The sequence below is a fragment of the Ixodes scapularis genome, unplaced genomic scaffold (genome assembly GCF_016920785.2).
Source record: "Ixodes scapularis isolate PalLabHiFi unplaced genomic scaffold, ASM1692078v2 ptg001274l_1___fragment_1__unscaffolded, whole genome shotgun sequence".
Lineage (NCBI taxonomy): Eukaryota > Metazoa > Arthropoda > Arachnida > Ixodida > Ixodidae > Ixodes > Ixodes scapularis.
Window position 1 is genome coordinate 1,280,471 of NW_024610129.1, and position 24,743 is coordinate 1,305,213.

Genomic DNA, 24,743 nt, shown 5'->3' on the forward strand with positions numbered 1-24,743 from the left:
CGAAGGCTGAAAGCGCGAGCTCATAGCGTCGACAGCTGCCCCTACTGCACGAGAGCTTGTGCCGCCGAGATCCGCCCCAGAGCAAGGAGCTCGCGCTTACAGCCTTTCCTGGGGTACAAAACAAACAAACACATTAGTTGTTAGTTGTTTATACAGCAGGATCGCGAGGTTGGACATTTGAGAAAAGGTACATGGAAGTGACGTAATGCAAAGGAGGAGCGTATCCTAGCAACACTTACGTGGCGGCTCTGCCCACTTTGACGCCGCTACGTCATCGCAAACTTGACACCCGTCACCCGTTTCAGCGACGTCCGGAGCCAACCACCGACGAGCGGAAGTAGCTACGCATTTCCTGAGGCGTCCCTACGCGCGGGATACGGGGCAGGATTTACTACCACGCGGGGAGCAGTTCCTGCGTTTAGCGAAGGAACGGCAACCAATCCTGTGCGTCGCTGGCCGTCGCATCTGTTCTAGTACAGGTAAAAGTATTGAAAAACAATCAAAACCTTTTGGGCGTTGTTAAAACAAACCGCTTTTTTGTACCCTTTTGCAATACATTTAAGAATTAATTGGAGAGAAAGTTGTTCCAATATTATGCGGGATGTGCGCTACGCGCCTTCTTCAAACCAAAATGTCGAACCATGAGGAGCCGGGTGTGCCGGGGGCAGCGGAGGGGTCGGCGGAACCAACGGGGAGCGCGCGAGTGACGGCTGCTTTAGTCAGAAACAATTTTTTTTATCTTTCGAGAACTTGCTATTGCTGTGCTCAAATAAGAATGTTTGGCGCAACATCTGTGATAATTCTTTCAAAGTGGTCCAGTGTTTATATGCTGGTATGCTAGTCAGAGAATATATATATATATATATTTTTTTTTCCTTTTGAAATTTAACTATTGTGCTCAACTAAGACCAGAGTGTTCAACAAGATATCTGTGATATATACTTAAGATTGCCCAATTGCTTACATGGTTCCAGTCGATGCTCAGTTTTACTTCCAAGAATGAAATATTACATTCCATGTTATCACACTTTTATTCATGAAGTCACAGGTTTTTCTTTAAGAAATAAAGCAATTTTCAAAACAAACTACATGTGCACTGTTAAGATAACACAATCACCTAACTTTGATGAAGTGCCATAAAAGAGATAATGAAATGGAGCAGAAGGCAGGACGCTTTGAAGCATTTGTACTATGAAACAATGTCCACGACAACAATATCCCTGGTTCAATCAGCAACTAAGAAAGCAACCTCTGCTAAAGCAAGCATTTCTTTCTAGAGGTAATCTAAATTAATTCTCAGTTTTTTGCAGGGGCAATCCAGATGACCTGATGGTCTGGCAACTAAACCTCCGAACCTTTTCTGTCACTGTCGACTGCGTCTCGTGCCTTCTGCTAATAAAAATTAAAAAAAAAGGCTGTATCGATTTCACCACGATGCACTCGACACGTATCCGGAGGCAGCACGCTGGCTGTGCGACGAACTTCACAAGGTGTAGGAGCTGAAGAGAGTATGTAGCTTGTGGACGGCCATGACTGTGGAGCAGGAAGCGAAGTGTGCACTTTACGGCTTCCACGGGGAGGGCTTCACTGAGGGCAAGAATGTGACGGGGTCCTTGGTGGTCAGGACCTCAGTCGTGGTGGCGAGAGGTTCCCTGTCGCTGGCGGCGTCCGTGCTGGGCACCACCGCAGCGAGGGCGCTGAGGGGCTTCCCGACGGAGTCCCTGGTGGTCGGGACTACCGTCGTGGCGGCGGACCCCTTGCGTGTGGCGCTCCGCACGGGGACGTCTGCGGCGGGTTCCGAACCGGGCGACAAGGCGCTGCCTCAGAGCCTTCCCCCTGTCCGAGAGGCCGACCGGAAGGCCGACCGGAGGGCCGGCAGGAGCCAGCCTCTCGGGAGCCGACGCTGACCTCTCCGAGCTCGGCTCAGAACCGTCCGAGCTCGGCTCAGACTCCAACTCGGACTCTTCAGCGTCGGAGTCTGACTCCGGTTCTGGCTCGCTCGATGCAAGGCAGATGTAGTGGAGCACTGCACATGCCGAAATAATGGCGGTGGCTGTTGAAGGGTGGTAATACAGAGCCCGGTGCCTTTGCAGACACCGGAATCTGTTTTTCAACAGCCCGATACAGCGCTCCACAACAGACCTTATCGAGGAATGCGCCTTATTAAACCGGCCGCAAGCGGTGGAGGTCGCGTGGTTCCCGGGGACAGGGGTGATGAGCCAAGGCTCCAAGGGGTAGCCGCTGTCACCTGCACATGTAGAGGATGGAACATATTACATTCTTTACTTTTTAAAATAAAAGGCAAGAAAACAGCTGTGTGCAACTATGTCAATTATAATGTAACTTAAGTGTGACTTAAAAGTGTGTTAATATTTATGCACTACAGTATCAGTTTACATTATGATTAATTAGCACCAGCTTGCCTGCAAACTCCCTGTTATTTCATGTAACTATGTGTTTTCCTGGTGGGTTGTATGGGATGTGTGCACGATTCCTTAAGGGTGCTGTGCTGTATGCAAGTGCATTATTAGGCCCTTGCATCCGACAGATAAAAGCTCTGTTGCTTTTGGGAGTGTGGCCGTGACCTTAGGCACGGGCAGAGCAGAACACGCTGGCCTTGTCTTTGGCAAGCAAGGGGATAAGGCGCCAGTTCGACGAACCTCTTTCCTAATCCTCGGTGGAGTTGGAGATGGGGAAAAGAGAGGGGGTGGTTAGATTGGAAAGGAGTCAGGTCCTGTTGGGACACGGAGGGTCTAATAGGAGGAGCTATATAGGCAGACCGAAGAAGAAGGGTCAGGGAAAAGAATCCAGTGTGTGGGACAGAGACGACCCGAGGACAGATTTGGCGAGCCCCAAGTGGCCAAGGAGGAATTGATCCCATTCCGTACAAACTGACGACCGTCAAAGCAACCAGGCGAGCCCTCAGGGATCGGCGAAAGAGCTCCAACTTCATGCAAAAACCAACCAGCAAGAGGGTACAGGCGGACAGTAACAGTGAGTGGGCCGAACCGGACAACGACTCGCACTGCGGTTGCATGCCTTGCATAGTCTATCACTGTCGTGAGATTGGTCTAGTGTGGTTTTCGTAGCCTGCAGAGTGTGAGAGTTATGTGGACATAAACAGAGATTAATGGCCAAACTTTGGGTGTTGTCTCACTTCAAGGAGTTCCAGCAACTGTGTCTGTGTGCCTCACAACAAGCACAGTACGTGTGGTACTGTGGCTTTCAAGCAGTGGGAGCCACCGTATGCGTAAGGAATGAATTTAGTATGCTCACCAAGCAGGAACCGGCCGTCGCGTGGCACCTGCCCTTGCTCGAGTTGGCTTCGGAGCCAGGAAAATTGCCACACGAAGGAGTCGTGCACCGACCCGGGATACCGTGGGTCGATGCACATTATTCGGCAGTCGGCGTCACACACCTGAAAGTGAGAGAGATATTGACATGTAATTACCTGAATCCACAAGTAGTAGATTGTACTTATGGTTCACAAAGCAGTCGGAATTTCAGAACCTTTTAAGTTATTTTGTCTGACACATGCATGTCAACACACCTTCCTGGATGCAAGGTACAACTAACTACCTTAAAACAAAAATAATGTTTTTTTTTGTTTTTTGTTTTTTTTTACGGAAGCTTGCACGTTTTAACAGACAAGTATTATTTTTGGGAGAAGCGTCGCACGGCTCACATGCTACGTAGAGCACACGCTCGTGCAGTCGTGAGACCCCACAGCCGGCAGTCATAAAACGGCATACTTAAACCGTATCGGCAATACGTTTTTTTTTCTAGAGATTTGGGGCGCGTTTTGACAACGTAACATGAGTGTACTTACCACCATCACGTTGAGGGCGTAGAAGTACTTGCGGCACCAGTACGCCGCCTTCGTGACGGTGGGGTCGTTCTTGGACGGGCCGACGATGGAAACCATGGTCCCGTCCACGCAACTGATGACGCCGGGTATCCTGCCGAACAGCCTGAAGCCCTTCTCCGCGACGAACCTCTCGCTCGGCGTCTCGGGGAAGTGGATCCAGCCACGCTGGACCCCAAGACGACGCACGATAGCGACGGACACGGCGCGGACCGCAACGCTGACTGTCTTTTGGTCCCGCGCTACGTGTTCGTCGCTCGCCACCATGCCTTGGAAGCTCCCCGTGCCGTAGAAGCGCAGTGCACACAACACTTGAAGCTCCACAGTCATGACCGTCCACGAGGTACGCACTCTCCCCACCTCCGGTTCCTCGCGAAGTTCGTCGCACAACCATCGCACCACGATCTTGGGCAGGCGGTATGTATTGCTTCCAAAAGATCTCCTCCGCGAGCTCGAATGCATCGCGGTGTTCCCGATACAGCCTTTCTGGCGAAAAAAAAAGCTCTATTAAAGAAAAAGACGAAATGACGAGACGGCGACGCCTCGCCGCCGAACACATGCTGCCAATGACACCTAGTTCCGAGCAAGTACCTTTTGAAACGTACTCGGTACAAAACGAAACGTCATTTTGTTGTCACGTCCGGTAGCCGACTCCGCCCAGTTTTGCCGACTCCGCCCACATTTTTCTAGGGAAATTAGGTCACTTTTGTTTCCAACCAATCAGACGTGATGACGTCACTTCCGTGTACTAAAAAAAGGTACATGTACAATGTCGAACCTAGCTATCCAGGAGTTTAGTCTGCCAGAACATGGCGACGTTGTTACCCACTGTAGATAAGCACTTTAACCAGTGCAGTACGACTGCTTGCCAGGGGTCTTTAACGTGCGCCACGCGGTAGTGATACACGACCGCACCCCGGTACGATGCTTATCCGGATCGAAACGGGCAGAGGTGGGGATTGAGCCCAGGACCTCTGGGTTCTGCAGCGCGAGCTTTCGCTCCACGTGCTCCGAGCTGGTGTGTGCTAGACCACTCGGCCACCGATCCCCCACCCCTCGGGTACAACATAAGGTGAAACATAGTATAGCCATCGAGGAGGACGAATGCGTAAGCACTGCCTTCATTGTACTACATACAAAAGAAAAGAAGTATTTGCAGGAAGCGCCCCCCGTGTAAAATAGCCTGAATGAGCCCACAGAAGACGTTACGTCTGGGGAAGCAAGGTTTTTCTAAACTGAAGTGATGAATATAATGAATATTTCATTTAGGCAATAATCAAAGTCGACAAAGGAAAAGAAGTTATCCATTAAATGAAAGTCAGCGAAAGAAAAGTCGTTATTCAGTAAATGGTTGTGTCCAGAGGAGTGCATGTGTATGCACCTTGTGTCTCTCTCTCTGTCTTGTATATTCCTTCCTTCATTCAGCTGGCATGTCTCACAAGCGGAAATCTGGGTGCGTGTTTTTCACAAATACCCGGTACATACTATATAATGTTTGATATACTTTTTAGATATATTTGATGCTCGCTATCTTCCTTGTACATCCATGTAATTGTGCTTTCTTCTAAAACAAACGAGAGCATAGCGCGGGGTCGCTAGAATCAGCGACAACATTCCGCTGTCAGGGGGCGTCGCGGCGCTGGGCCACCGTGACACCCCCCCCCCCCCCCCATTTACTGCCCAGCTGCACCCCCTGACCGCTGCACAAGGGGCTGCTCGTCTGCCCCCCCCCCCCCCCCCCTTCAGTGACGCCACTGAGCGCACTAGATTAGCCCTCCCAGCTAAAAACATTTTTTTTAAGAAACACAAGAATACAAAGAAAAAGACGGACTGATTGATGCATCTTCGGGTTCCCTCTGCACAATGAATTTGTTAGAGAGTGACTAGACACGCCTCGAACATTTCAATCCTCCGATCTTTGGGATTCTGAAGTCAGAGCTCGTCGAGGTCGGTAATGCTGATCCGCTGCTCCACGGGAATGATTCCACACCTGCCAACGAACACTCCAGTGCGACCAAGAATGTTTTCCCAAGATGCCCTCAGAGGCGTCGGAACAATTCGAAAGATAACGGGGGGGGGGGGGGGGGGAGGGGGGGGCGTAGCCAGAGGGGAGGTTTATTGCGTTTGAGACCCTTTCCCCCTCAACCCGGAAACCAGCCGACTTTATAATTACACATGCATCTTGACTCCCTTTCTCCCCCTCCGCACACCAAGTCAAGACATCACAGTCCCCTCCGCACCCCTGTCCCCCCCCCCCTGCACCCCCAACCCCACCCCTCCACTGGGAAAGGGGGTGTCATCTCAGACCAAGGGAAGAGCTTGAAATTTCATGGCGGACGTCTCTCGCGGAGATCGGTCTCAAGTGCGCATGCGGGGCATTGACCAAAAAACGACCCAAAAACCACGTGACCCCCGTCGCGCAGTGAAACCCTCTCTGTACTACAGGCTCTGTGTTATCTCGTTACATGGGAACTCAACGCGGTCCAACACACTCAAAGGCGACTGTGTGAAAGAGCTTTTACCCATTCAACAATAACATGTCGTGACCGAGCTCGAGACCTCAACAACCTACTCAGCCTGCGTTAAACACGCACACACACAAACACCATAGGCTTAACAAAATCATAACACCAAATGTACTCTTAAATTTTGTAGAGCGCAGCTCTTAGGCGCCCGTTTCCGGCTTGAGCGGCGTCGCCGTCGGCGTAACCGCGCGGTGCATTATGCGTAAATTTCCCCGCTAAATCTAACGGAAAGATTTTCCCGCTAAAGCTAGCGGAAAAATTTCCCCGCTAAATCTAGCGGAAAAATTTCCCCGCAAAATCTAGCGGAAAAATTTCCCTGCTAAATCTAGCGGAAAAATTTACCCGCTAAATCTAGCGGGAAAATTTCTCTGGGGGTCACGTGACCCCCAGGTAACGTGACCCCCCCCCCCCGAGGTCGCGTGACCCCCCTCCCCGAGGTCACGGGGGGGGGGGGGGGGGTCACGGGCCCTCGGGGGGGGGGGGTCACGTGACCCCCACGTGGACCCCCCCTACCCCGAGGTCACGTGACCCCACACGTGACCCCCCCCGAGAACAGGGGACCTTCAGTACCCTTTCCTCCTCCCCCTCAAGAGCTGCACTCTAATTCGGCGTTACAGGGAGTTAAGTTGTAAACGGCTTTCATTTTTAGAGTGCAGCTCTTAGGCGCCCGTGTCCGGCTTGAGCGGTGTCGCCGTCGCCGTCGGCGTAACTAAGGTCACCCCAAGGCCACGTGACCCCCCAAGGTCACCCCAAGGTCACGCGACCCCTACCAAGGTCATCCACGGTCACGTGACCCCAGGTCAACCTAAGGTCACGCGACCCCGAGGTCACCTCAAGGTCACGTGACCCCAAGATGACCCCACGTGACCCCTCAAGATCACCCCCACGTCACGTGACCCCTCCCAGTCACGTGACCCCCCGAGGTCACATGACCCCTTTCAAGGTCACCTCAAGGTCACGTTACCCCTCAGGTCACGTGGCCCCTCCCCGAGGTCACGTGACCCCCCCTCCCTTCCCCCCCGAAGTCACGCGACACCCCCCGAGGTCACGTGACCCCCTCCCTCCTAGGTCAGGTGACCCCCCGGAGAATATTAAAGAATGAGGGGAGGAGTACCCTTCCTTCATCCTCCTCAAGAGCTGAGCTCCAATTCGGGGTTACAGGGAGTTGTAAACGGCTTTCACTTTTTTAATACTACCGTAAACAGGAGTTTATAGACAAGCAGCCCCTGAGGTCTTTATAGTTTATAGACAACTCATCTATGACCGTTTTTTATTGACAGTATAACTTACTTGCACTTAAATTTTCTGTCGTCATATTACTAGTATCTGAAACGAGTTTCATACAGGGGGTTTAGATTTAACTCCAAGAAACAAAACAAAGATCAGTGAAGTTTAAACGAGTGTCGTCTTCACTATTTATCAGGCACGGCCAGCACCTCCTAATAAGAAAGCTTAAGTGCTTTCTTGCGTCAGTAAAGGAGGCCACTTTAGGCCAGAGGTTGGACACGAGTACGGCGTCAGCAGTCATCTGGAACTCGTGTCCAATCAATGAGAACCCGACTGTAAGCCGAACGGTGACGCCGTAGTCGTGTCCAATTTCTGACCTCTGGTGGCCTTCTTTGCTGACCCAGGAAAGCACTTAGGCTTTCTTATCTAGGAGGTGTTGTCACGGCGCACATTAGATGAGAGGACAATCGTCATGGTAAGTTGAGTGAATAGCTCAAATATGTTAGTTATATATTTGTGTTATTGGTTTGGTCATGTTGCGATTGCTGTATGGACGAGAATACAATTAGAGGTGAAACCAATTTAAAAAAAATGCCAAAACGTTAATGCAGTTTCAATATTATTTAATTCAAATTTACGTTTTTACGCTGATTTAAAAATTGTGTGCAAATTTCGCACAATAAAAAAAATCCCGCAGTCATTTTAGACACATCGTCGCTTTTGTCGTCTGCGCACCCACTAAGGACATGCCGCCGATATCATGGCGACATCATTGAAACGACTGCGTCACTCTTTCAAGCGCCGTTGTGGGCAGGGCTTGCCGAGCGCTTTTGGCGCGCGTTTTAAATCGTATTAGAGCACGTGAAACTTTATTGATTATCATAGTGGAAAGGATTACTTTTTTTCAGCTTTTTGTTGGATTGCCCTCTAATATTAATTGATGTCAATAATGCAGTTGCAACCTGACCCGTAATAGCAAAAAATAAAAGGTTAATTAACATAGTTTAGTTCATTAGCTAACTTCCACCATGAGTATATGTTCACCTAGGCTAATAGGTCAATGGTGACGACAGCACTCGTTTAACTGTCACCCACTGTCACCTCCTGACTGTTCCAAGTCTCACCCAAATGGATCCGAATTACTACGGCGGGTCATGTCACGTGACAACACAGACTAAAAAAAAGCTGGGCGGGAGTTGGTTTTCGCGTAAAAAAAGTGGTCCCTTGGTTTATGCCTGATGACGTCATTTAAGTGTCATGCTGTCGCCGGTCGTGATCCTGACGGCGTCTCAGCAGCGGGGGTGTATGTGGCAGACGCCTGTTCTGCTGCTGGTGACAGACCACGGAAGCTCCGGCAGCCACGAGTTGGGACGCCGCGAAGACAGTGACACTCGCGTATGCTTGTACTTTTCGCCAGCATTTAGAAGGCCAACCGCAAGGATCGCGACCTCCGACAGCATAGCACTCCCGCTTCTCTGGCGCCATGTATTGCCATTTCAGGTCCATTTTCGATGTATGGGCAGGATAGGACGCGAAACACATCAGGCACCGTAGTAATATAGCGGAGTGCCCAGTCCAACCTGGGTCTGTGAGCTCTAATCTTGTTTTAGCGTCCAAGCAGTCACCGTAATGTACTGGTCCCATGCAGACCAGTTTACTATATTGACTGCTTGGATGCAGGGTGTGACGGAAGAGTCCCGAACATCTGTTATCGCCCAAGAGTCAATGTAAGAGAACATTCCGGAGATATATAATTCCCCCGCAATTGCTGTACGCGTTGTGACCCTCGGATGTACGGCACGTAAAATTATCCAAGAAGCGAAGACAAAGTTTACGTTGGTTGAACAGTTCGTGATTGCAGAACGCAGAGAAGGCAGACGGAAAGCAAGACATGGTTTGGTTTGGAAAGCGTTTAATACCAAATAGAGGGTTGGGGTAAGAAAGAGTGCGCCGGTGACTCCGAGGGCTGGGCGCTGGCATGAGGATTAAGGAGTTAGGCAAGTATATGTGGATGTCCTGCTTGGCCTCGAAAACAATGTCTGGGAGGCTTCGTAACACCCGTCTTTTGTCTTGTTCCTGTCCGGGAGGGTGACCCAACCTTTAAGTGTAGCGATGTCTTGGTATCGATGTTTATTCCTTGCTTCCTCGAGTGCAGGGCGGTCCCACAGTATGTGGGCCATGTCGTGCTTCAGGCCCGTGTCGCACCTCTTGCAATGGTCGGATTTCTACCTTTTTCCCCAGGTCGCAATTCTGGCCGGGTCTATTGTCGCTTTAGCCCTTATTCTTAGTAGAAGTACTCTCGCCCTTCGACCGAAATCCTTCCTGGGAAGGGGATCAGGGTCTGCAGGGATTTTAGTTTTGTTCTGTATTTTTCCCTTATTCGGATCCTGGCTTCTCTGGGATCGTACTCGCCGCGTAGTCGAATGGGGTCGGTACTGGGTCGCAAGCCGTGAATTACCCGTGGTCGTGTGGTACTGGAAGCAGCTCTACTTGCCCGGATTTAAAAAACACGGGACGGGGAATTCGATCTGCTCCTTCATTTCCTGGGATTCCGGCATGGGCCCATCCAGTTCTTGCTTGTACACCTCTATTTGCAAGTTGCGAGACAATATGCTTGATATGGCGGATAAGTCTGCAAGGACTGTTTCGGGTTCTGCACTCCTTGACGGCATCCTGTGAATCCGAGAATATCCAAAGATTCCCTGGTATGCTTTCAGAGTTAATGATGCATTTACAGGCGCCAAGTGAACAGCACGAAGTAGCATGTAGTTCTTCTTGCTTTGTAGAGGACTTGGCTGGGATATTTTGGTGATGATTTCTGTTTAAAGCAGGGAAATCGACTGCGACCGACTTTCAGGGTATCGGTCTCTCGACGCTTGCCATGTCCGTTTAGGCAGCAACAGTGTGGTTCCGGTCCTAGCTTTCAACTAGCTTGATGTGCGCCTTGGCTCGTCTTGCAACTTGCTCGGCGTCTCCCTCGCGGGGTAAGGGCTTGCTGTAGGTGACCTCCGTCAGGTCTTTCCGAGAAGGAAGACTAGCGGAGAGTTTGGAAGGTAATTAGTAGTCTTTCTTAGAAGTTCAACGATGGCCCTGCCTTGGGTTGTGAACTCAAGCCTTTCGTCCTGGTCATCCATGCGAGCCTTTACAACGTCGTACAGATCATTGATGCCGGCTAAAGTCCAGAGCTCACCCCGGGGGGTAAACTTCGGCAGACCCGTGATCTCCCGTCTTGGCTGGTTGTTAAGGGTTTCCAGTCTTTGCCACTGTCCCTTCCTGAGCCAGAAGTGCCTGGCACCATAGCACACTCGCGATACTACAAGGGCCGTGTACATCCCTTCGGCAATGGCTACTGTTGCACCTCCTCGGGCACTGCATATTCGCCTAATGACATAAAGTGCCGAGCTGCAGTGTTCGATGGTGTATTCTAGTTAAGCGTAGGCAGATGCGTTCTCCTCGATCGTGATTCGCAATATATTGATCGAGGGAGATGGCTGGATTTTTTTCCGCGCAAGTATGAGGTTCATCTGCTCAGCGATCTTATTGTCTTGAAGTGCTTTCGATGCTATGACGATGTAGTTGGTCTTTTCTGGTGAAGCATTTATCCCCGACCCGGGCCAGATGAGCTTCAATCACGTCCAGTACGTTTTGTAAAGATTCTTGCTGCGCAGCTATGCTCATGTGATTCTTCGACAGGATGGTAACGTCGTCGGCATACACCGTGAATCCTAAATCTTTTATCTTGACGAGTTCGTGCCGCAGGGTGGCCATGACTATGTTGAATAAGGTCGGCGAGAGTGCAGAACCTTGGGGACTCCGATCCGGTTCACTCGCGTGTTAACCCTCTCGAAAAGACCACAAACCATTGTGTATGTTCTCCCTTCTAAGAAACTTTTGATGAAATTCAAGGTTATGCTTGTTAGTCCCGGTGTCCTTGCTTCTCAATTGATCGATTCATGGGGTAAAGAGTCGAATGCTTTTGATGTCGAGCAACGATTGCGTCTGAGTGTTCGAGCTTGCTTTCTTTGCTTCAGATGATGCCGGCCGAAATGAGAATCAGGCTTTTCTGTGTGCCTAGGCTGGGGCGAAAGCCCTTCTGTGCAGGGTGGAAGGCGCTGGTAGACTCCAGAAACCATTTCATGCAAGTGAGTACCATCCTTTCCATGGTTTGGAAAACGCAGGAAGTCATCGACATGGGTCTGTAATTGCCGATATTTCCCTTGGCATTTCCTGGTTTGGGAATGGGAATTACGGAGGAATTTCCTTTAGCCTCCACCATAGCCCTCGTGATATCATGGCGAGCTGCAGGGATCTTCCGACCGTTGCGGTACTTTTGTACCGACTGAAGCCGCTTAGCCCAGATCTTGCGAAGATTAAGGTCGGGTCTAGGGGCGTCTTCTTCCACGCTGCATTCTATAATGGCTCCCTGGAGCACGCTGTGCAGGAGATCTTCAAAGCCGGAGTCTACGAAGTCATCTCCTGTAGGAATTTTTCTGAATTTATCCCAGTGCACGATATTTATCATCTTTATCGTGCCGTCCTTCAATTAACGACTTGGCGGGAACTTGATTGCTATCGTGAAGTGGCCATTACACAAGTTGTCCGGGAGGCATTTCCATTTGCGATGATGCGTGAACGTGTTCGAAGTTAAAGTCATGTCGGGCGAGGTGTCCTTTTGCCCGGCTCTAGCTGCCATCCTGGTCTTCGCGCCTTGCTTATTAACGAGATGAAGTCGAAATGTCTGCATTCCGCCCAGCAGATCGTCCCTCTTTGCGTCTGGTAATTGTAGCCCCAAGCAGTGTGTTGAAGATTAAAATCTCCGCCGTACAGCTTCTGGTCTCTCGGGTACAAATGGTGTAGGTGAGCGATCCACCCGTGGTCGACCTTCTTGATGCCCGGCCTGTAGTAGACCGATACGAATATGATGTTGTGGTGCTTATGGACCGAGGTTCGCACCGCGATGACTTCTTGATTTTCAGTGCAAAACTGCCTGGGTTCAATTTGGTGCTGAGGCCAAACGCTGCGCATGTAGGCCACTGCATAACTTGGTTTGGAGGGGGATGACAGGTCTGTCTGTCTTGTCACTGGGGTGATCGTAGGGCGTGGGTAGCATAAATACTGCCAAAATTTGAATTGTATGGAGTGAGCTTCTTGAAGTAAAAGAACGTCAGGGTGCTCGTCGGGTACGTCCAGTAGTTTTAGTCGTAGCTCAGCTGCTCGCTGGCCGAGACTCCGGCAGTTCCACTTGAGAACCCTTATCATGCTATTGTGGGGACAGGCTGCAGAGTGATCTGGCCTGAGTCCAGATCGACTAGTGTTTCTTGTCTTCCTCTTGCTGTGCCTTGAGCGCCGCGTGAACGTTGTCCAGCTCAGCCTTCGGGAAGTTGAACTTGCTGCGTAGTTCTTGAATTTTGGCCGTCAAGTTGGATGGCGGTGAGGGCATTGTGCCTTGCATCGCTTTGTTGATCCACAAGGAGCCGCTTGGGGAGATCGGGACTCTGTTTGCCCTGACTTCGGCTTCGGCTTGTTGTTGCTGGGGCTGCCTCTGGTGCTGCCGCTGTTGAAGCAGTTGCTGTTGTTCCTGGAGCATGCGCTGCTCTCGGTAGCTATAAACTTCCTCTCTCATCTTCTTGTTGATTCCTTGCCCCGTCGGACATTGGCGGTTCGTCCAAAGATGGCCCTTCTTCTTGCACCTTTGGCAGAAAGGGGTAATGTCGGCACGCAGGTTCCTGCGTAGGGCTGGTCGGGGCTGGGTTTTGAGTTCCGCAGCGCGGGCACACAGAATCGTTGGGACAGATCTCGGCCTTGTGGCCGGTGCGGTGGCAGTTGCTGGATGTAACCGCTTTTGGCTTGAAGGGGGACAGTCGCATGAACCTCTTCCCGTAGACCACGCATCATAATAGTTTCCCACCGTCAAATGTTAGGATTGCAGTATATGATTTTCCGAGCCGGCGAGCCGCAACTACGTGAATCTTCTCGAATTCAATCTCGATATTCAGCGTGTCATCTTGATGGTCCTCTTGGAGGGGGTAGACATCATAGATAACACCCTTGCTGTAGGTAGGGCCATAGGTTCTAAACACCTGGACGGGATTTTCTGTTCCTTGATGGTGACCACCCTAAACTTTTCAAGTCATTCGGTCGATTCTTTCGAGTCCACGCGGACCGAGATCGTGTTGGCCTTTTCGATGAGGTGCATAGAGAATGCAGTGGCTATTTCTGTGCCTTGCAGATGTATCTCCAGTTTTGGTAGGAGCGTCTTGACTGAGACTCTAGATCGCGCCAGGCGGATCTTGTACTCGTACTGCCACTTCTTCGGAGTTTTGGGTCGCGGAGGTGCTTGAAGCTGAGCTGAACCTCGGTGGAGACACTTCCTTTTCCTCTTGCTCATGATTGTCTTCCACTCGTCTTCTTTTTCTTCGGTAGGGTTCGCCAGAGCGCCACTCCCCGACTCTGCGTTCTTGAAGAGTGACGTTCTGCTTTCCGCAGCCACCACGGCGGCGCTAGAATCGCACTTCGTTTCTCTGTGCTTTTCCGGGAGATCTGTCACCATCTTGGCTTCGATTTCTTTTTGAAGTGCCTTTTACGCGGCTCGGCCCGCTTATTTTTTTTTTTTTTGGGGGGGGGGGGGAAGGGGGGGCACGGAATTATGCGAGTCTCCGAGGATATTTTTCAGAATTTCAATGAGATGTTATTTTGATATACTCGAGAGGATCGGCCTTTAAAACTTGCTCATCGGAGCCTGGCTGGTTTAGAGATGGTTGTGTTGACTCACTAAAAACAAAGTATTCTGGTACTTGAAACGTCGGGGGCTTGAGAATGGTGGCCATACCCACCGTTTGACTCGTCGGAATCTCCGCGGCAGTGGCGGTGAGCCCATCTTGACAACCGGCGTTCATGTCCATCTCTTTATATTGCCATGGGTTTGTTTAAAAAACGCTGGAAGTGCCGCTCACCTCATTCGGGTTCTCCGGGGTTGCCTCCCCCCCCCCCCCCCCCCCCCCCCCCCCCCCGACAATCCACGTTGAGTTTAGAACTGGATTAGGCAGTCATAAACGTTCCTTGGGGCCGAGCATATCGGGAACGCCAAAAATACGTCCGTTCTCGTCCGCTGCTTTTTCTTCTTATCAAAGCAAGACAGAATAAGTGATAACATTCTTTTCCCTTCGCTTTATTTTTTTTTTGTGTGTGTTGTGAGCTTTTAATGAGAGGAAAGAATGAATAGTGCCGCCACCAGGATATGCAAAGCGTTCGAGTCTGGCACGGGCGTACGTCCGAACAGCCCCAGAATTCTCTTCGTTGCAAGGTCTCCTGGGTTCCCCTGGAAAGCTATATTGCGGCAGTGGCCGATAATAACCGGAAAGAAAGAATCACGACGCGAGTCAACATGAGCTCTTCTCTGCGGTGCTGACTGACTTCGCTGGACGACATATTTGAGTACCATGTTAGGAGGGCATGCTGAGAACGAGCTCACAATAATAGGCTGCTAAGAACGGCAGTCTTGATGATGCAGAATTCAAGTTGCAAAAGAACTGCGGAAGCTCACCGTCAGCACGCGCTCAGCAGTCGCGCATACAACTATGGCCGCCAATGAATACTCCCTACGATCCGTTCACGCTTAATCTTTGAATGCGGCCAATGGTAAAAGCACGAGAGCTCAAGGTCGCTGCTTTGAAGCGCTCTTCTGCAGATAGAGCCCTCGCGCTAGAAGTCCATGTCTAAAAGCATATCCTTCTCTATACTGACAAAGCCTGGCAGATAGCCACGAGAAGCGGCCGCGGAAATTGAAAAGGTAGGGCAGCAGACAGCGGATGAGAGGAAAGCCACGTGACAGGCGCCTCGCTGCGGCGAGACGCCCAAACACACTTCTCCCGAGCGATGGAATGTCCGCTCGTGCTCCTCGCTTTCCTCGAGCTGCCGCTTCTTTTCTTGCCGGGTTTGAAAACCATGTTTCGGGGCCTCGCCGCTGTAAAACGTGTGCGCTGACGTCCAAGTTTCCCGAAAAATCGGGAAAGCGACAGAACAGCACACGACAAAATAGCACGCGACAAAACAGCAAACAAGGTCAAAACAGTGCGGCATCAAAAGTGCGCAGCGACAGAACAGGACGCGTCAAAACAGTACGCGTCTCAACAGCACGGCGTCAGAAGAAAACGGCGTTCAAACAGCACAGTGACAGAAGAGCACTTGCCAAATTAGCACAGCGTCAAAACAGCCTGCTGGTTTTCGGTGTGGTTATATTTTGCTACCTATAATATAATAACTTCCCACCCCATGCCAATGGAGTTCAATCCCTTGCCGTTTTCTTGCTATTGATTCTTAATTACCGTAAAAACCCGCATATAATACGAGGTTTTTTTCAAATTTTGCCATGTAAAATTTTCGGTTCGTATTATACGTGGGTCCCAACAATTTTCAGCTTCTATGAGGCGCGATCTGACGCAGTTTGACGTGGTTTCGGTTTCGTAGCAATATGGCGTTCAAAACAGCTATCATCATCATCATTAAAATCACAATGTCCGAGAAGCCACCATGTATCCACGGTCAGGCTAGGCAATGGCGTCGGCGCGAATCGCCGAAAACGATGCTCAGCCGCCTTCATAAAGAAAAGTAATTTTGGTTGCGGAAGACATCGGCAACAGTGCTGCCGGGCGACAATTCGCCGAAAATGAAGGCGGCATCCGCGGATGGAGACGACGAAAGCAAGCTCTGTTCCCGTGCAACGGAACGAGAAGAAGCTTTGGAGGCCCAAAAAATGGCGTGCTCGCCGACGTCGAGGCAAGTCTCGGCGACTTTGTAAAAGAGGAACGTGAACGGCACGTCGCCGTAGACATCAAGCTGATGCAAGAGAGGGCCAGAAAACTTTGATGAGCCGACATTGGGTACAATGGGTTGTTCGCATTATACGCCACGCCGGGCTTTCACTGCGTCGGTGCACGCCCGTCGCTCGCTCTTTCAAGAAGTACGGAATTTCAAATGTGCTCGACGGCACTAAAGACGACTGCCTGAGGGAGGAGGCATCGGACAAGGAGTCTGATGGAAGTGATGACAGTGATTAAGGTTCAATTACGACGCAAATATACGTTTTTCTTAAGACTTCCTGGGTTGCATTTTAGGCGGAATATTTTCGCGGTCCTTAAATTGTTTCATATTATACGCGGATAAAACTTTTTTTTTTCTTCGCGGTCCTCAAATCATGCCTCGTATTATACGCGGGTTCGTATTATATGCGGGTTTTTACGGTATGTGACGGTGAAAGTGCTAGATTTAATCTTTATTGTTTAAATAACAAAAGGTGTGACATATTTTTCCATGTTTCGCTGATTGCAGATGCTGCCCTCTATTGCCTAATGCAAAAAAAATAACGTATTGATGTACAGTACTTTTTTACACTGCAACTCTTTTATACTACGGAGACAAAAAGAAGACACTGTTTTTTTTTTGTATATTTGACCCCGCTACAGAAAAACGTCAATGTTTTTTATTTGTTATTTATTTTCTTTTTGCCGTCAGTCTAGCACCCATTGCTCTCGCGAACAGTCTGTGAGCGAACATTGATAAGCAGAAAACTGGAGGAAACGAACCGCGAGCAGGATGACCTCTTAAAATGCCAGCAAAGCATACCCTAACGTTGAGTGCCTTTCTGTCTGAACGCAACCGACTTGAAGAAGGTGTGACCAGTGCCATGGCTATTATATGTGGGCTCTCTTTGTTTTCATTCACTCATTTCAGTATCCCGTGTTCGTTTATAGTGAACTCCCCATTTAGGGATTATGAATTGTAGTTAAAGGAACACTGACAGGGTATTTAAGGTGGCGAAGGTTTTTATTTGTTATTTTTACATGACATATAAAACCTCAATTACACAAAACACAATTTGCGGCTCGAAAGTAATTATCTTTCCACCCGAAAACCGCCGATCGAGAAGTGGCCGGTTTGATTCCCGCTCACTCTCTTCTTCGTGGACACGTGCCGTTTTCTATGGTTTAGACACAACCACCAAAGATAATCAAATTTATGGCTCATTCAAGGCACTCACTCATACAAAGAGTTGACAAAAATATGATGCCCATTTTTTTCGTAGCTTCTAAAAGACTGTAAACAAGTTGATTGAAAAAAAAAAAAGTTGCACATCCACGTGCCTTTCGGTAACTTTCTCCTCTATATTTCTTCTTCCTCCCAATCCAGTTTCGGTTTTGGTTTTGAGCAGTTGCGTATTTTGACTTCATTCAAAATATATGTGACGCTGTAGAAAAATATTGATTCTGTAGTTTTCTGACACTATATTAATCCCCTGGCAAACTATTAAAAAACGTTGGGGAGTGGTAGTGTCCCCTCAAAAGATGGGTCTAATGGCGCCACAAGAAGTGATATTCAGCAATGTCACTATAGCTAAAGCGACCTTTCTTTTGTCCCATAAATGGTGTGTAACTTGTATCAGTGATTTCATGCTCCTTATAGTTGGACTGCATAGAATAGCCCTACGATTTTTTTTTTGTCGTTTTATGCTGTCGCGTGCAAATAAATCATTCTGGTAAACAAGATTTTCTCAACTGTATAATTGTGTTTGTCATAGACGTCGATAAAAATTACGCAACGCGGATGTATCTTCAAGTGTTTGTACTCTACTCCATATACTTTACAGTGTACGTAACTTGAGTAGTAGTTTAAATACTTTATGAAGCAGGTATTTGGTAACTTAAATACTGTTATTGAGTATTTTGTACAACTTTGTTTCAAGGGTTTAGTCTGTGTGTACGCGCGCGTTTGTTTCCTATGCGAAATAATATACAAGACCCGCGTTTTTAATGTTTGAAATTTTAGCAAAGTTCTCCTGCGTCGCTCACTTCGCATGTCTGACCTTTTGTGATAAATTAACAACCGATGTACCGCACCGCTGGCCGAACCACCGGCGGATTTTTACGAAGTCCCTCTCCTTGAAACTTTGATAAGTAATGTCTGCTTTACGCACCTTTCTTTTTCAGCTGGAAATCGAACGGTAAGCTGTTCCCAGATAAAAATGAGGGAACGCAGCAGCACGAAAACAAAATATACAATTTATCCTCGCGACAAATCAGTAGACGTGGAATGTGACATGGAGACCGATGGCGGCGGATGGACAGTAAGTATCTCCTCATAGAGGAGAGAATACAAATTGCACTTTTAAAGATATCTTTGCCCTTTTTATTTTGATGAACAGGCAAGATCGTTCAAAAGGGGCAGTGCAACAATTTTAAGGGGTGTCAGTAGTTGATTGTGTTAATGCACCACAACTAAGAGCACGTGAATTGGAGGCTCCAGCTGCAGAACCCCGGGATCCTTGATTCAGTCTCCACGTCAGGCCGTTCAAACTGGATCATTATCATATATCTTTACGAGTTCGTGTATTGCTATGCACTGCGTGGCTCACCCTAAAAACCGCAGGTTAGCATTCGTACTCCACTGGAAACATTTCTCATCTACGGCGTGCAACAATTTCCATACTCTGGCAGACTAACCAAATACTGTTCAAACGTCGTTACGACGAATGAGCACGTTTCGCAATTATCTGCTGAGTTTAAAGCTTGAATTTGAGTAAATGTGCCAAAAACCTTTCTTCGCCATCAACATTCACTAAATGGAGCTTAATAATAATAATAATAATAGCTTTATTTCCATCACTCTTGATAGGGGAGCCCTGTTGTGCTATCGTAAACCCGACGTCAACAAAAACATCCCCTTTTTTCTGCTTTCGTAACGAACCCATAAAAGCGCGTGTTTACACCTCTCCTCGTCAGAAGTTGACTCCCGGCCGCCAAAATCTTCGAGGCCGACAGATTGTGATGTTCGAACACTACCAAACCGGAGCTTTGAAAGTGTTTTAATCCGACGCGGAAACCTCCAGACCACCAGAGAACGAAAATTAACTTTGAGCGGGTTGGTAAAGATGATTTGAAAAGCACGAAACAATAAAACATGTGGGCACGAGGACAGACAGTGCAGTTATAGTGACCTATAGTTCACTGTAGTAGAGTTCTTTCAACTAGCAACCGACATTTAATGAGGCCCCCGAAGCCACTTTCAATGCCTCAGCCGTTTTTTCCCTCAACCCAAAATCCCTCGGAAGAAGGAAAAAAAAAAACCTTCGGAATGAAGAAGAAACCCGGGAAAAAGAAGAGAGAGAAGAAATATAATTCCGAGGACACCTCAGCTTTCTTATGAGTTGGGAATGCGAAAGCATAAATGTTATCTTTCGTTCCCTCAGTTCATATGCAGAGTACTGGCGTGGTCGGCCACGTTTCGCAACTGCCGAGGTTGCGGTCGCTGGCGAAATAGATGCCTCAGGCGCCGTCATGTTCCTCGGTGCCGGGAGGAGCGGAAGGGGCCGCAGCCCCACCCCCCCTCGGCAACGCCTGACACGACAGCGGCGGCCGAGCGCGCGCTCTCGTGTAGCTGCCGCAGCCCCCCCCCCCCCCCCCCCCCCCCCCCCCCGCCTTCCCTCCGGCAACGCCTACTACGAAAGCTTTTTCCCCACAGGTGCTCGACTAAAGGGCCCTCACCCGCCCCCCCCCCCCCCCTCCCTTGAAAAAATATATTTTTTGAACAGTCCGGTTGGGACACGCGTATCAGGAAATAAATTTTAAGCGAAAAAAAAAAAAATGACACCCATAATGACGGCGCGAGACGCGATTTAAGCGCAGACCGCATGGAGCGTTTTTGCTCGCGATTCAGGCGCGTCGGCGTCAAATCGGCGTCAAATCAACGTCATTTCCTGCGCGCGGCCGCGCGTTTTCGCGGGAGCGTTGCTTTCTAGCCGACCCAGAACAAGACGCGCGCTCCGAGGCGTCGAAGCGGCTCTCGCCCAATAAGGGTCGGTCGAACTATCACGTGATCCTGCGCAGTACGCTGTTTCGTATTCAGCACATTTCAAAGTGTTTAAAAGCATTTTTATTTTCCATATAAAAATTGAAAAGACGCTCCTTTTGTCACACAAACCCGTTCGTGTGTCATTTTGTAGTATTTGTGTCAACATTTACATCGCGTGTTGAGAATGCTGTTATCTGGCAACGCTGATAACGCGCGGCCGGCGGTGCTTGGCTTTGTCTGCATGCGGGTGCCCCTGCGTCAGCTTCCGCGCGAGCGTTCATAGCGCGTCGCGTTTTCGCGTGCAGAAAACGCGCCATGCGGTCTGCGCTTTAGTCGGCAGCACCTCCTTTCCACTTTTTTTCTCTTTCGGCGTTCCGGGCGCGGGGAGGAGCGGCGGAGCGGATTCGCCTTCACGACCGAGATGGCCATTCCGGAAGGACCAGTGACGTCATGGACTTGGCACGCAGAATTTCAAATAAACCTCTCGCCGTCAATATTGCTCTAAATTTCTTTATCACGCCAAATGTATTGTTTGACCGGCGTGTCTTAACCAGATTGTTTGGATTTTTGTTTCCTTTCGGGAGCCTTTAGTTAACGGAAAACTTTTTAAACGTCCTATATATGATTTAGACTTCCGTAGATTACTAAGTAAACCAACTGACTGTGCGGAAGAACCCCTTACCGTATTATACTATGAATACTATCGATGCATAAGTTTCGGCGAACTGTGTGTGCACTCGAGAATCAATAAAAACTATGACCATGTTACAAAAATAACTAATACTTAAGTGAACAACGAAATGACGGAGGTAAGCGTCGTAGAATGCAGGTGCAAATATGTCTTTTCAAACGCACTGCTTAATATGACAATATATCTCAAATAAATTTTATTGCATTTATAAAAACCCATAAAAAGCTTCTCATATATGAAAAACCGTATTTTCTTAAAATGACGTTCAATGTTGTAGTTTTAGCTTTTCTTTTCATATTTACAGTGTTGTGTCTTTTAAACTATACTTAAATTAAGAATATTACAGTTTCTAAATAGTCCCTATTAAAAAAAAACAGCGTATAGACGGTATGCAGCAGCTGTTCATGGGTGCCGCCATAACCGACCTTCATTTTGTGTTTCGTCTTATTTTGATCACTTCGCTCCATCATTACCACCGCAGGGCAAGTTATTGCAATTTTAGATTCGACTGTGTCCTTCTCCCCAGCATTGACCTTTGGCGAGGCTCGTCAAAGCCCGTTTTAGTGGCTTGGTATCTCGATTCGGGAAGCCCAGCAATGGCGGTTCTAATCTGTCGCATGTGTAAAGCGTCCCTACATTTTTCGTGCGAATTTTCATATAGCAATATGGGGTACGCGTCATATGGTTGAGACGGGTCGTACGGTTGGTACGGCTGATTTGGTTTGTATGGTCCATATGGTTGTTATGGATGATATTGTTTATATGATTGATATGCGCTATCGGTCAACGCGCTGTTTACAAACAAGCCCTCACGAGGTGTGGGCACAGCGCGTGCGCAGGAACCAGATTCGCCTGACGTGAAACGTCTGCGCCCTAACAGCGCTTTTGGATAGAACCTTCCAATGGATATGTTTTTGTGTCTAAATAATTTTACATCGATAGCTAGCTCGATTAAAACTTGGCCCATTATTGTCAAAGATGCATGATTCAGGAATCCTTATTTTATAAAATGAAATAAAAAGACACACTTCCAGTGTACTTTAACCCTGATATATAAAGTATTAAAGCTGTAAAAAAAATACCAGTGTTGTGAAAAAGATAATCTAAACGTTGCGAGACTCTAAAATATGTCAAAAGTGATAACAGCTGAAATCGTCAGACCTACCTTCTGCCCTTTCATAAACAAAATCTCAAAAACAAAAAACAAATTCTGCAGTTCTAATTTGCAGTGTTGTTCTAGTAACATATTTTAAAAGAACGTATATTTTTTACGGAATCTTTTAGGACCCATCATTTCTCCCTACACGATTGGAGATTAAATCACCCATATACATATATATATACATACGAGAAGAAAAGAAAATCTTTGCTGAAAAGAGCAACAACGAACGGTTTAATCCTCGGCCTTTCGGCCGGAGTCCGGCCTTTATCCGGAAAACTGACGTAGACCGGACGCCGGCCGAAACGTAAAAAAATAAACCGTCCGTTGTTGCTGTTTTCACCAAGGGTTCTCTTTTCTTCTCAGTTATATATATATATATATATATATATATATATATATATATATATATATATATATATATATATATATATATATATATATATATATATATATATATATATATATATATATATGGGTGGTTTCATCTCAAATCGTGCAGGCAAAAAGGGTCGAATTTTTAATTTTGATGAAAAAAATATATGTTATGGCGCCGTTTTTAAAAACGCAGTCGCCGCAGACCGCAAGTTCGTCGGATTTTTTGTTCGCGACTTATGAATTTTTAAAGAGGCCGCGGCGAAAAGCAGTGTTTTTCACACCCGTCGTGGGTCGGATGTTTCGCTTGATCTCCCGCCGTGGATGTTCAGTCCACATTATATTATCTTTTTTAAAGCACTCTGTGGACACATTTAAAAGGCTCCAATACCATAAAATAATTTTAGGCGTTTTGCTTTTTTTCTGTAAAAATGTCAAAAACGCCCCCTTGTTCAATTGTTGACGAACTTTGACAATTAATTACTGGCGATTTACTTGGGTTACATCAATACTTTTTATGTCCACGGAGAGCCCAAAACACGTTCTTTATATGTATTATAAAATAACTTGGCTGTATAAAATATTCTTTGCGGTACGTTTACGTTAATGTTATGTGAAAACCAAAAAGTACCATTTTTGAAATTGATTTTCTCAAAAAACCCATTTTTTATTTTTTTTATTTTTTGTTAAAATGTAGATGTGATAGTTTTCTATGCGAAAATCAAGTCTAGAAAGTGTATATTTTGTTTGTATGTTTTATATTTAAGCATCAATATCGTACAAAAACATGTTTTTACGGCACGAAATGGACTTACGAATTGCGCGTCTTCAAAAGCTTGGAAATAGTTTTTTTTATTTTTTTCAACGTTCCCACATAAAAATGAAATACAGTATTTCCACCCTGTTATATTTATTGATTATTTAAATTTTATTATAGGCGGCAAGCTACATTGGGAGGAGTTCCAAAAAGAGAAAGCAACACTTCTTAACAGACCAGCAGGTGTCGTAAATTTTTAACGTGTATGAGTCGGCAGACGTCGTATTGATTCGGGGCCCTCATTGGCCTGCATGAACGTCCCGCCCTTTCGGAGCCAGCAGATGACCACGACCTTTCGCGCTCGTTGTGTTAGATGGGACGGCCCGTGACAGTAAAGCGAGCAGCGCACCCTGTGTCACAAGGAGTGAAATGGTACGATTGTGTCGTTGACGCGGCGAACAGTGACAGCCACCCAGGAGGAGTCAGTCAGAGTATTGCACAAGGGAAAGCAAAGGAATCGTTGCCTGAAAGGATGAGGACACCATGGCCTTACAATATCGACGGTCAACAACTGTTCTGCCAGCCAAAACAACGCCGCGTGCGCGCTAAAACCGGCGGCGCGGGACAGAAATCCCACAGACGCACCCACGAAGATGGGCCGGTTTCGTTAGCGATGTGGGGAAATTTGAAACCAGCCATCCGTGCATGCGTGAAACGATACCGCCTGTTTGCCCCAGCTTCGAGCGCCCTATCCTTACCTTGAAACGGCCGTGCTGTCTCTCTCTCTCCGGGGAGATCCGATAGCACCAAAGGGTTATCTATTAAACTTGAGGAAGAAAACGAGAAGGGGCTGTTTAAGTTTAATTATCCCCACCAACCCGCTCATTCTGTCTTTATAAAGGGCTATCTCTTTTGGAAACAGCAAAGCCCGGAGACTGACATTAAAACGAGCGTGTTGGTAAATATACTTGTGTTTGTATTTTGCCCGGAGACTAGTTGGGTCGAAGTCAGCCTCCTTGTCAACTATAACCGTTTGTGAAGAGTGGGCTTCTCCCGAGATGAAAAGTCAGCGCCGGCTGATGTGCTCTTTTGAAAAAGGGATGGGGAAAGAGAAAGTTTCAGTAACTGCAGAAACTACCTCGAAACCTCCTCTCCCGATATGAAGCTTCAGGCATAGTCTCGGTTACCTTCTCGCGCATCGCCTGCTCGAATCTATTCTTCACTTTCTTTCGCACAGCCACTGTTCCTCACAGCCGTCGTGGATGTGCGTAACAGAGGGAAAAACAGATTCGAGCATCATC

The 24,743-nt window shown here is 48.0% G+C and overlaps 1 protein-coding gene across 1 annotated transcript in view; it reads left to right on the forward strand.

Annotated features, from left to right (window-relative positions):
* Positions 1-24,743, forward strand: part of LOC120841023 (ficolin-1-like) — a 124,394-nt gene that overhangs the window by 15,167 nt on the left and 84,484 nt on the right. Inside the window, exon 2 of the mRNA XM_042288212.1 lies at positions 18,600-18,736. Within this exon, the coding sequence (XP_042144146.1) occupies positions 18,600-18,736 (137 nt within the window). The remainder of the gene's footprint in view (positions 1-18,599; positions 18,737-24,743) is intronic.